General features: G+C 48.0%; 3 protein-coding genes across 3 annotated transcripts; 2 read left to right on the top strand and 1 right to left on the bottom strand.

The window, feature by feature from the left end:
* Positions 1 to 3,872: 3,872 nt before the first annotated feature.
* AO090003000798 (SLC26/SulP family anion transporter) lies at positions 3,873 to 6,529 on the top strand (the record flags this gene model as incomplete). The annotated part of the gene is made up of 3 exons (XM_001819884.3): positions 3,873 to 4,173; positions 4,238 to 4,383; positions 4,445 to 6,529. The coding sequence occupies 3 exons, from the start codon at positions 3,873 to 3,875 to the stop codon at positions 6,527 to 6,529; spliced, it is 2,532 nt and encodes an 843-aa protein (XP_001819936.1).
* A 4,142-nt stretch (positions 6,530 to 10,671) lies between these two features.
* Positions 10,672 to 11,820, top strand: AO090003000795 (dTDP-4-amino-4,6-dideoxygalactose transaminase; the record flags this gene model as incomplete). Its single annotated transcript, XM_001819883.1, has 1 exon — positions 10,672 to 11,820. The coding sequence occupies one exon, from the start codon at positions 10,672 to 10,674 to the stop codon at positions 11,818 to 11,820; it is 1,149 nt and encodes a 382-aa protein (XP_001819935.1).
* Positions 11,821 to 12,078: 258 nt separating this feature from the next.
* AO090003000794 (uncharacterized protein) lies at positions 12,079 to 13,077 on the bottom strand (the record flags this gene model as incomplete). The annotated part of the gene is made up of 4 exons (XM_023235040.1): positions 12,079 to 12,115; positions 12,223 to 12,561; positions 12,829 to 12,968; positions 13,024 to 13,077. The coding sequence occupies 4 exons, from the start codon at positions 13,075 to 13,077 to the stop codon at positions 12,079 to 12,081; spliced, it is 570 nt and encodes a 189-aa protein (XP_023090099.1).
* Between the last annotated feature and the right edge of the window lie 327 nt (positions 13,078 to 13,404).

The raw sequence follows: 13,404 nt of genomic DNA, 5'->3' as shown, positions 1-13,404 counted from the left end.
CGGCGTGCGCTGGTCGTTCGTGCATCGGGATATGGGATCGCTGGTCTCATGATCGCAGCTGGTGGGGATTCTTCTCGAAGCGAGCGGTGTTCATGCCTGAGAAAGATGATCACTGGTTCGGTCTGGTTCATTGTTCTGGGGCGTGGAGATGTGGGATGACGTCAGGAGCGTTGGTTAGATTGTTTTAGTTAAGGATTTGGGGGGTTTGGCAGGGTCTTTTTTTTTTTTTTTGTATCGAGTAGGTTTGTAGGTTTGGTAGTGTTAGTGGTGGTTGTGGTTAGTTTCTTTGTGGGTGGTTTTTCTGGGGAGGCATAATATGAGGATAGGTATGTTGGTTGGTTAGTATAGGGAAGTGATTGTTTGTATGTAGTTTCCTCGGTGGTTTTGTATATGTGTGCAATTGAACGCCCGTTCCTTGTATGAACATAAAATGCGGAGTAAACCCTAGTATGGCCGAGTGCATAGTACATACCGATTGGAGCAACGGATGCATAAGATCCAATGCAGTTGTACTTCCCGTGTTAGCTCGAGATCGACTCTGGGGTAAAGGTCAGGTGGACTGGGGCTCTTGCGGCGGGCATTAAATCAAAGCCACAGTTTTTTAAAAGTATATAGTAGTTGGTATGCTGTGATTGGACCATGTGATCGGCGACATTGTTGACCTCAATCTATCCGGATGAATGAACGGCTGACAACATCTCCTTGTTATTCTGTTGAGGGTGATACTCGATGGAGCTTTGAATGTGCCCGAGGGAGTCTATCACGTAAGTAGAAATAGAGATTCAAGACAGCAATTGGATGGTGGGCAGGCACGAGGGCATATCCTTCGCCACGGCTAAGTAAACATGCTGGCTAGATCGCATGCTCCGGACAGGGCATTTTTGATTTCTGATAATGGAGGATCTAGTTTTGTCCTTTTATTTTCTTGTCCCTTTCGGCGGGTAAAAGAAAAATCAAAATTAGAAAAGCGAGGCGAAGTGTGGGGTAGATATGACCTCATATACTTTAATCTGGCGAGGCTGAAGCTGGAAGTCTGTGCAGATACCGAACTATATACATGGATTCTTACCATAAGGGGGCATGGGACGTGCGCTTGTCAGGCGACTGGGAGTTTACTCAAGCGTCGCTTGCTACCAGGGGTCTTTGCATTTGAGGTATGACCATGTGTGAGATCTCAAGCACGTCTTCGTGGCGGCAGGGATCCGTTCGTAAGATGCGAAACGGATGGTGAGATTTTTGATCATTAAAAGATGGTATTGCGATACGAGACGAGACGTCAGTAACTCCGCGGGAATAGGCTCAATTAGGACGATACTAGTCTGTAGCTGCATGCGCCATCGATTCCATAGAGAAAGTGTTCTCCGATTGATCCCTCATACCGACGTCTTAAACGGGAAGGACTGGGCTTCAGGTATACCGCGTCCTTATTGAGATTTTGTTCCTGGGCCCTTGGCTATGGTTCCATTATATGTCTGTGTCAGACAATATTAACTACTAGTACCTGCACTGGTTGACCAGGGGGTTGTCGAGAACGAGCGGACACTGGACAATGGGGGGAGTAAGATCGATGACGCGATTTTGATCTCGATGGTGTTAGAGTGGAGAAACCATATAAGCTCGAGGACGTGCAGGAGAGCAAGCAAGGTGGTGAGCATTCATTGGTGAGCACCGAGCACCTATCGTGACTAGGATTATCATCCTTGAGCTCTATATGTATTATGTACCCAAGGCCCAATGCGGCCGTTTTTGATTGCCTTTCTGTGAACTGGCTCCACAGGGATTGGACCGTGGAGTTGGGGGTGTCACCCCGTTGGTAGAAAAATATTCTACCTCAATTTCACTAACACAAAGGCTAAATTATATTGGGATCCCAACTGGGTTAGGACAGTTAAAACCTTAATGTTACGCAGCGGACATGAACAGATTCATAATAATAATACGTACCCGTCTATACTCCGTAGTATACTCCGTATTGGTAGTCAACTACCGAACAGAGCAGCCCCAGAGTCCCCAGAATGCCAAGTCCCATCGGCAATGTCTGGGCCTGGTAGGGAGAAACTGGCCGAGGCTGCCCGTGTAAATGAACGGGAAACTCCATACTCCTGATACGACGACGGGGGCCACCATGACGACGACGCATGTAACGGAGTCTTTCTAGTCGATGCGACGGAAATATCTGGTTAATATTCGGGAGATTTTAAGCATTGTCGTCAGTAATTTACGTATTTGCCGCACTAGACTGACGACAAGCCTCCAAGGAAGACTAGCAAGAAAGTCAAAAAAGAAAAAAAAGAAAGCTGTGGTTTAGAGTCAAGAAAAAAGGCCAGGGTATGGAACAGAAAAAGAAATTTCATGGAAGCCGATACTTACTCGAATCAGACTCATTCCACACGTGGACCGGTCGGGCTTTCACCATCAAAGTGAACGATGGCGTGTTCTGCCGCGATTCCTATTGGATTGGAAGCCGGTGGTGGAGCGACGTAAGAGGCGGATGATGGCGCGGGCAGCTCTCCATTGGTTGCATTTCCTCGTCTATCCTCTGCAGCTCGTTCATTAAAGGTGGGCGGTCACTCTTGGCAATATAACATTGTTGCTGTGTTTCTTGCTGCGGTACTTTTACGGAGTACACACTTTACGCATGGGAAAATTAAACAATGCTCTCAAAATCTGAGCAGCGAGTTCATGCCTGAAATGACCAAATACTCTGGAAGAGACTGCTTTTCAGAGTAGAGCATTAGATGCCGATTGACTTTGCCATTCAGATAATGATCATCCATGGATGTCACCATGAGCGGAACCCATGCTCCACGGCTCGGCGTCATCTCTCGCTTCCAGGCCCTCGTTACCCAGGTCCACCTCAACGGCTCTTACGCCAGCACCTCTCCGACAAGCTTGATACACCTCCCTCCATACTAAACCAGTTAGGATGTTGAGTTGCGTCTGCTGAGGACTTTTGCCCTTGGCGATCCATAGTGGATCATGCGTTCCATCACTGCGCGTTTGTGCTGATGCTCGTTCCCAATGGCAATCTACCCTCTGGATTAATTTTATTTCTATTTTTCTTACTACATACTCATACAAACCCCTTCTCTTCTGATTTCCTCGAACGGGAATAGTACTGTTACCATCCATGATTATCAATCCCCGTCTGATCATCTCCCTTGATCGATTCCATACTGTGTATTGTTCCTTACCGTTTGGCAGTTATCCACTCACAATCCCCCCTTCCCCCCTTCCCAGAAGTTGTCTGACTTATCTAAAGTGGTTGATCACTCGAGAATCTATTTACTTAACCGAACTTACCTCCCCGTATTGCCTTTTTTGTTGCCTCTTCCTGATTATCTTTCTTTATCCGGTGGACGTCAGGCTCCTACGCCACCGAACGCTTGTTGGCCCTCCCACGCCTCAGATATTCGCATTTTTTCTTTTTCCTTTCTTCGTATTGTGATTTAGATTAAATTTAATCTCTCTATTTGGTTTATGCAACTGCAGGACTAGTGGGATTTTTAAAGTGTTGTGGGAAGCTAACATTTCGACTTCCCTGCTCCTGATCACGACATCGCTCTTGGCTGTCCCGTCATCTCACCTTAAATTTATCCACTCTGCCGCATTTTCCTCGATACTCAATTCTCCACAGGTTCTGGCTATGGACCTTGTTTGAACACGGCTTTACATCAGCATCTCTTATCAATATCTTCTGTCCCCTTCTTTTCTTCCTTCCCCCTCCCGGCTTTTTCAAGTCACCCTACCGTTGTTAGACCTTATACTTCCTTCCACTCCGAAAACCACTGGGTGATATATAGTGGTATACTTTGGGCTAGTCCTGCCCCAACCCTATATCAACTCCTGAGACCGTTTCTCCCATTAGGACCATGCCGGGCGATCTCAAAACCAAAATTGGTCACGGCGCGGCCAAGGCCTTGGGGATCAAGATCCCCTACCGTGATCCTCTCGGAGTTCATGCTGACCCAGTCACACGAGGCGAGTCGATGTTCTCCGTCGGAACGATCGACACATACTCCTATCTCGAGCCCGAACCCACTCCCGCTGAATGGCTGAAGGAAGTCTGCCCTAGCTGGCATCAGGTGGGCCGTTATTTTTACAACCTTTTCCCTTTCCTCTCGTGGATTACGAGGTACAACTTGCAATGGTTGCTGGGAGATATGATTGCCGGTAAGAGCCTTTCCACTGTGTTTGATTTGATCGACAAGTAGACAACATACTCATTGGAATGCAGGCGTCACGGTCGGTGCTGTGGTCGTTCCGCAGGGAATGGCCTACGCTAAACTGGCAAACCTACCTGTAGAGTATGGTCTCTATTCCTCGTTCATGGGTGTTCTCATTTATTGGTTTTTTGCCACCTCAAAGGATATCACCATTGGTGTAAGTCATTCTGCACCCATGTCAGCATGTATCTTGCTAATATAGTATCTTCCCTGTTCAGCCGGTGGCTGTCATGTCTACCCTTACAGGTAAGATAGTTGCCGAGGCGCAAACGAAGCTCCCAGATGTCGAAGGGCATGTAATCGCCTCCTGTTTGGCTATCATTTGTGGAGCCGTGGTTTGCGCTATGGGCCTGCTTCGGCTGGGATTTATCGTGGATTTCATTCCTCTGCCGGCAATTTCAGCTTTCATGACGGGTTCCGCCATCAATATCTGCTCCGGACAGGTCAAAGACATGCTGGGAGAGACGGCCGACTTCTCGACGAAAGATTCTACCTATCTGGTTATCATCAACACCCTCAAGCATCTTCCCTCCGCAAAAATCGATGCCGCCATGGGTGTCAGTGCTTTAGCTATGCTGTACATTATCCGTTCGGGTTGCAATTATGGCGCGAAGAAGTTCCCCCGTCATGCCAAGGTTTGGTTCTTCGTTTCGACTTTGCGCACAGTGTTCGTGATCTTGTTCTATACGATGATCAGTGCCGCTGTGAACTTGCACCGGCGGTCTAACCCGCGGTTCAAGCTCCTGGGTAAAGTTCCTCGTGGTTTCCAACATGCGGCTGTCCCTCAGGTAAATTCGAGGATCATCAGCGCATTTGCTAGCGAACTTCCTGCTTCGATTATTGTCCTGCTTATCGAACACATCGCTATCTCGAAATCCTTTGGCCGTGTCAACAACTACACAATTGATCCCTCTCAGGAGCTGGTTGCTATTGGTGTGTCGAACTTGCTTGGACCGTTCCTTGGTGGTTACCCAGCGACTGGATCGTTCTCCCGAACTGCAATCAAATCGAAAGCGGGTGTCCGCACCCCACTTGCCGGTGTTATTACTGCGGTTGTTGTCCTCCTCGCCATTTACGCTCTGCCCGCTGTCTTCTTTTACATCCCGAAAGCTTCCCTTGCTGGTGTCATCATTCATGCAGTCGGTGACCTCATTACCCCACCAAACACCGTTTACCAGTTCTGGCGCGTGTCCCCTCTGGATGCGATCATTTTCTTTATCGGTGTTATCGTGACTGTCTTCACCACGATTGAGATCGGCATTTACTGTACCGTTTGTGTGTCTGTTGCCATTCTGCTGTTCCGCGTCGCCAAGGCCCGCGGTCAATTCTTAGGAAGAGTCACTATCCACTCGGTGATCGGTGACCATCTGGTACAGGATGATGGGAAATATGGGTCTGCCAACTCCCCTAATGCTGCCAGCGATGACAAAGATGAATTGAGCCGGTCTATCTTCTTGCCTATCAACCACACGGACGGATCGAATCCCGATGTCGAGGTGCAGCAACCTTATCCTGGTATCTTCATCTACCGATTCTCGGAAGGATTCAACTACCCCAATGCCAATCACTACACCGATTATTTGGTCCAGACTATCTTCAAGCATACACGTCGCACAAATCCGTTCTCCTACGGTAAACCGGGTGATCGGCCATGGAATAATCCTGGCCCTCGCAGGGGCAAGTCTGAAGATGACGAGTCGCATTTGCCCTTACTGCAGGCTGTCATTCTTGACTTCTCATCCGTCAACAATGTTGATGTGACCTCGGTCCAGAACCTCATCGATGTCCGCAATCAACTCGACCTCTACGCTTCGCCTAAGACTGTGCAGTGGCACTTTGCTCATATTAACAACCGCTGGACGAAACGAGCCCTTGCAGCAGCAGGTTTCGGCTTCCCATCTCCGGACTCGGATGAAGGATTCCAGAGATGGAAGCCAATTTTCAGCGTGGCTGAGATCGAAGGCAGTGCCTCTGCCGCAGCTCATGCAGAGATGGTGAACAACAGACACACCCAGCATAACATCAAGAGCGAAGACCTCGAGCATGGCCTCAAGCACGATTCAGAGACCACCGAGCGTGAGACACACGGCATCGAAGAATCCTCCGATGCCAGCAGCACCCGGGAGGACAAGTTGCAACGGGACCTGAAGGATAGCAAGGCTTACCGCAGTCGCCGAAGGGTCGCTATGGTGCAGGGCCTCAACCGGCCATTCTTCCACATCGACCTGACTAGTGCACTGCAGAGTGCCTTGGCCAACGCGGGCGAGCAGCCGGACCCTAAAATGAATGTCCTTGATGCATAGTCGGTTTTTTCTCATTTATTTTGACACATGATACTCCCTGGTCGGAGTCGACTTTTATACTGCCCAGAGAAGGGCCTTTGACTTCGGTTATATAATGTTTGTTTCAAGCGAGTCCACCTCCGCTGTGTTACTTTGATTTAAGTTGGTTGGAATCGTTGATAGGCACCTACATATACCCCTGACATCTGGTTTTTATGTATATATATAGATTTTTATCGATGCACATATATATCTATATAAGTGTAGTTTTCGAAGCTTTTGGTCTTTGCCTTGGGAAGTAGCTCTGACTTTCCGGATGATAGTAGCATGACTCTATTCTGATGTGTAAACGGTCAGTCAATAATGATGGACTAACTGGCAGCACCTTCTCGGTAGCAAGGCCCACGAGTGTTTATTCTATGTACGGATCTGACTATCCAGCGAAATAAGCTCGTGATGTCACAAGGTTATATAATGGTCAACACAAGCCCTCCTTCAAACTTTTCCCTTCTTGTTTGGACGCTATATATTCTGTAAATCCAATCCTTATTCCTAGGGATCTTGCCAGTGAAGTGTTGATAGTCCATTTTGTGGCAAGGAGAAGCACCGGCCATCAGTCGATCCCACCAGTGTGCCTGTGTACGGCGAGTGATCAACGAGCTTAGCTCCCTTGATTCAGGTGTATCTCGTAGACTCAATAATTGCTGCAGGGATATCATCTTCAGTTGCTGTGGGGCTAGGGTCTCCATTTGTGAGCAAGCCCACTGCTGTAGATGAACTAGGAAAAACGCGTCATGATCGAGCTCGGAGCTCCATGAAAGAAGCTCAAGCAGGATCCCCGCGCTTCTACTATTGGCGTCATCGATCATCTGTTGAGCGCACAGGGTAAGGGTGATCATCCACAAGGACATCGGGCTTTCTTTCATTTCTTTGCCTAACTTCACCGTGAAGTTGTCGCTTGGCGCTACTCCCTTCTGCGACAGGACTCGCACCAAATCCCTATGGCCATACGCGACTGATAGGACGAACAATTGCTTCTGGAAAGATGGGACTTTTGGGAGGCTGGCACTAGCAGAAAGCCTGTCTAGCACAAATTTAGCCTGGTCATGACATAGTAGCCAGCACCAATAATGAAACCTATTTTTGGGGTGGGAAGATCGGATGGCCACGCCGTTTATGCGGTTGCGTCCGCTGTGATAAAATATAATCGGAATATGGGAGAATAGTGAGTTCCCCCACATGTGCTGAAATACCGCAACAATTTTGGATGATGTGGGTGAGTGACTCAATCGGCGGAATAATTCAAATTGAGCCAACCCAATGTTCACCTTCTTGTCAAAAGCTCGGCCCCGGTCGTACTCCATGCTGCTAAAGAGGCAATACGCGAGAAGTAATCGACAACATGAGTCCTGGACATTGAAATCTGGAAGACGATTCCTCAATTGATTCACCTTCGAATCACGGAGATAATCTCGAGCAGTACGATGGAAGAACATCACCCTATATTTGCCGCATCCCTCTGTGTCCGGCTCGGTGTGGAGTTCGAGCAGCCCTTTCGACAGCGAGTCTATCTTGCTTCTGACAATATCGACCCTATTCTTTAGGTATTTTTCGGAATATCCTGTCCCCTGTACGCGATATGGAAATGTCACATCGTGAAGATCATCAAGCCATGAAAAAAGGACTGCCGGGATATAGGGATATGGGAGCTCAGAGGCAATGAGCAATAATTTATCTGCCTCTTCACGGGCAGAAGAATCTACCCCACCTAGCATATTGTCGAAAAGCGTTTTCATGTCCTCGGGAATTGCCGCTAATTTCTTGCGAAGTGTTTGAGGAGAATCACGGTAGCCTACACCTCCAAGGAAGGATCGTGTGGCTAGTCTCGCCCAAAGAAAAACACCATCTGCCCTGAGTACAATGTTTTCTGCCAACTCACGATAGCTTTCTTTAATTCGCTCAAAGTTTCGATCTTTCTTCATCATGGCCAGACAATATTCACGGATATCAGACTGTGTAAGTTGATGTGGTTGGATCTGCTGACGAGGACAGCAGTTAAAGGACTCCATAAACTCGGCATCCCATCGACCGATCTGTCAACTTTAGATTTCTCACATAATGCGCCCCTGGTGATCCCAGATTCCTCCAGTGGAAGTTCTCTGAAGTTCCTCCTCGATCTACTCACACAGTAACCCTCTTTTTATCAATGTCCGCAAGAAGTCGTCACTAACCGCATAACAGGGCCGGGCGGATACAAGTGAGATGTGGAAGCACTGCAACGAGTATCAAATGCAGCCGTAATTGTGGGGGGGTAAAAGAGTGTGAACGGAAACAAGCTGGCGAGGACAAGGCCGAAATGGGTGAAACCGGTTGAAACAACAGGCAGGAAAACAAATGAGTGTAAATTATGAACCAATTGATTACTAGTCCAGCTTAAGTCTATAACACTAGGTCGTTCATTATATAGAGAGAATCAAGCCCCAATTCAACCCCATATCATTGCCTTTAAGCAGATACCAAGCGTAATTACTAGCTAGGACGCTTTCCCCCTACTTGTGATGCATATGTACCTTGTTCATTTACAATTTCCAAACAATTGAATAACCATGTCTATATGTAGGTCAAACCGAAGGATTCAGGGCAGTGGATCACGTCGGTAGTCTTCTAAGGAGCCAAACAGGCCCCTACATACCAGCTAGTAGGTATGCTGACATATCTACTAGTAGATGTGTTCCCTAGAATATAAACACAGCGATATAGGCGATTTGACCCCAAAATCTTATTATCTGGTATCCTGGATACAGCCCTAATAACCGCGGGAGGATTGAAGAGACCTCCCATGCTCCATAAATCAACGTTCTCGGCTATGAGGTTATTTGGAAAAGGTTAGAAGGAACATCACTCACTAGAAAGAAACAAGTCAAGTAGATATACTAGAAAACTTTCAGTATACCTCCTATTTCTGAGTAAAGCTCATCCTCTGCGCGTCGAGTCAAGTTGCCTAGCGCGGTGAACGAGATTGAGAAGGGGTCACTCACTTAACAACATCAATAATCAAATTAGTCCCCAAGAAACGAACCGTGACACCCTCTTCCAAACCCCTAGCATGCACACTCATCTTCCCCATTCAAGCTGATCACTGAAGTATCTTATCATTTGTAGAACGTTCTGCTCTTTAGCTGGGTTCCGAAACCTGCGGAGTGAACTACATAGATATTAGCCAGGTTCTCAGATACGACTGTGTGATATATGTTGGGGATAACTGTGTTTTGGTCGAGTGGGATTGACTATATACATACACTGTACCGTCCTCAGCCCGGTGAACGCGGTAGAATTTGTGCTGCACTTTCTTCAGGATGTGTGAGTGATGTATTTTTTTGGTCAAGTTCATCGTGCGAACGCCCTGAAGCGGTTAGATATGCTCTCATGGTATTATCATGATCTTCTTGCGGAACCCAGGGGTCGCAGTCCTCTCCACGGTGTTGTAAGATGACACGTTTTGGATGATGATAAAGATTTTCGCAAGTAGGCACAGCTAAGGATTCAGTGCTCTCCGCCCTGGTGCTCTGTAGTTGCTTCTGTAGGTGTGTAGGAGTGGAGAGAAACCTGGAGGCAGTTTGGAGGACTGGGCGAGGTTATATAGTCCTGTATCCACACAATCACAATGATGACATTAGGACTTTCTAGTGAATCATTTTTAATGCTTCGGAATCAGCATGTCATTCTTACAAGGGCTCAATACAGCATTCTTCCGAGGACGTGCCGGGGTGCTCTGGCTAAATGCACTAAGCAAGCCATAGGTAAATCTACGCTAAACCTGAGAACTGCTAAGCTTCTGTCCCCAGGTCTGTGTTTCTTGACGATAAATGCTTTGTGTGATATTGCCAGGTTATTCGCAGCATTGAACATCCTGAGAATTCTAAATCATATACTTGACATTTTTCGGAGGTTAAATGACTCCATATTCGTTCAGATAGAACTGTGATTTATAAAATACATACTCCGTACACAAGATATAAACTCGTACTTTGATAAAGTGATAAATTACCGGACCATACTGCCAAGCTTACCAGCGCACGTTCAGGACACTACACTCGTTGACAATTGAGGGGCTTTCTGTAGAAGAACTTCGCCATACAATCTGTTCCAAATCTTTCAACATCATGATACCGTTCAGCGTTCCTACAGTAGCGGGCTCAGAGCTGCAATATGTTGAGCAAGCGGTGCGGAAAGGCACCCTAAGTGGCGATGGAGAATACACCGTCTTATGTCAAAATTGGCTGGAAAGGAAATTGCCCGCCGCCAAAGTATTCCTTACTCCATCTGGGACTGCTGCCCTCGATTTGGCAGCATTGGTCCTGAACATTCAGCATGGAGATGAAGTCATTGTCCCCAGCTACACCTATGTTTCTACCGCCAATGCATTCCTACTTCGCGGGGCCTCGTTGGTGTTTGTGGATATTGCGCCCGAGACCATGAACATGGACATGGAAAAGCTCCAAGATGCCATCACTGACAAGACCCGTGTGATCGTCCCGGTTCACTATGCTGGTGTCGCTTGCGATATGGATGCTCTTTTGCATATAGCCACCGAGCGAGGGATCTATATTGTGGAAGACGCCGCGCAGGGTTTGTTCTCAACCTATAAAGGTCGTGCGTTGGGCACAATTGGCCACATCGGGTGCTTCAGCTTCCACGAGAGCAAGAACGTGACAGCAGGCGGGCAAGGTGGCGCGATTCTGATCAACGACCCTGGCCTTGTCGAGCAAGCGGAAATTATCAAAGATAAAGGCACCAACCGCCAAAAGTTCCTGCGTGGGGACGTCGCCCACTATACCTGGCAACAGGCTGGGGCGAGCTATACCCTCAGCGAGATACAGGCCGCCTACCTTTGGGGCCAGCTTGAAGCGTCCGATTGCATACAAAGCCAACGTTTGGAGATCTGGAATTTCTACTACAGGGAATTATCTAAGCTAGGCGATGATGTACCAATTGTTCTACCCTCTGTACCATCTTACTGCCAGCACAATGCACATATCTTCTTTATAAGAGTGAAGGATGGAGCGCAGCGCAGAGAATTCATTACCGCCATGAAAGATGCAGGGATAACGGTTCTCGCCCATTATAGTCCTCTACACTCGACGGTCCCCGGCGCCCAAGGTCGGCACGTTCTTGATCGACAGGACCTCGCAACTCGCGAGAGCGAGAGGCTGGTTCGTCTTCCGATCTTCTATACGATGACTATGGAGCAAGCACGCAAGGTGGTTGAAACAATAAAGTGGTATTTCATGAGACGTTTGACTCGTATATAGAGACATAGCGAATTGAGGATGCTCTTTGTAATATTTTCCTCCACAACCCCACGAGCGTAGTATTACAGCCGCGCTACACGGTGGCCACCACGACTCATTTCCTCAATATGCCACCGAATGGTGTGTCTTAGGCCCTGCTCAAGGGACACAATTGGTTTCCACCCAAGTTCTCTCAGTGCTAGAGAATTGTCCGGTCGTCGAGTGGTAGGATCATCTACCGGTGATGGAAGGAATTTGATACTGACCTTGGGTTGCTGACTAGTAGTACTGGCTACTAGCTCCGCAACCATCTCCGCTAACTGTAGTATGGTATTCTCATTATCGTTCCCTATGTTCACCGGTCCTTTTGCGTAATTGCTATTCATCAACCTATAGAGGCCGTTCGCGCAGTCACTAACATACTGGAATGAACGGGTCGCCGATCCGTCGCCCGTAACTTGGATGGGTTGTCCCGATAACGCGCTCGCAATGAATGAAGAAACGACCCTTCCATCCGAGGCAGCCATCCGCGGTCCGTACGTGTTGAAAATACGGGCAATCCGAATGTCAGTTCCATGCTGTTCCCGATATCCATACATTAGAGCCTCCCCGACTCGTTTGCCTTCATCATAGCAAGACCGGGGACCAAAGGGATTCACATTCCCCCAGTATGTCTCCGGTTGGGGACAGACCTTGGGATCTCCGTAGACCTCTGATGACCAGGCGGCCCAATCAGTAGTTGTTCTTTGCCGATAGGGGATGCTACGAACCAGATGTGCTTGTGAATAGAATTCGGATCTTGCGTTGTGTTGCGAATTCTAGCAGACTTTTTGTGCCGCGGTAGCAGGTATCTAGGGTGCCAATATGGTCTTTCTGGTACTGGATGGGACTAGCTGGACAGGCGAGGTGATATATCTGATCGACGATAGGTAGCTCTGGTAAAGGAGCTCGCACATCATGGCTGTTCAAAGCGAGTCAGTATCCTAAGCCTTTACCACTCAGGTCTCCACTGCTGTGTAGTTCCCATACCGGACGAGGGTGAATTTGGCATTCGAAATTAAGTGTTTCAGGTTGTTGGGAAAGCCCGTTTGGAAGTTGTCCAGACCAATCACCTCATGGCCTTTCTCTAGCAGAAGGTCTACAAGATGTGACCCTAAGAACCCCGCAGCCTACTAACATCAGTATATTCAATAATCTCAGTATTTTCCCCCCTGCTATACATACTCCAGCAACCAGGATCTTGGAATGTTTATTTTCTGGTACACCCTGGCCAGACATTTTTAGTCAATTCTTGACCCAAAATGCTCTGCTACCGTTCACCGCAAAGAAACGAGTGCTAGGTTGGGATATCTCGCGAAGTTCGGTATAAATCAATGATACGGCGAAACCTTAAGCTCCACCCAGCTTGGCCAGAATCCCGACTTTTAGGGCCGAGGAAAGGGTAAATCGTTATAATAGCCTGCCTCAGCTGGCCACAGCATCATTCCCCGCAGCAACCACAGCGACATTCTTCACTGTGTCTCTCCAACTGCCCGAAGTCTAATACAACCAAGCTGGCAATGGTCTCTGCGGTCGTTTTCGGATACCACAACGTAGGCGTGAGGT

This window comes from Aspergillus oryzae, chromosome 2 (assembly GCF_000184455.2).
Source record: "Aspergillus oryzae RIB40 DNA, chromosome 2".
In the NCBI taxonomy this organism is placed as follows: Eukaryota; Fungi; Ascomycota; class Eurotiomycetes; order Eurotiales; family Aspergillaceae; genus Aspergillus; species Aspergillus oryzae.
Note: the sequence above shows the minus strand (reverse complement) of the source record. Positions and strands in the feature narration are given on the sequence as shown.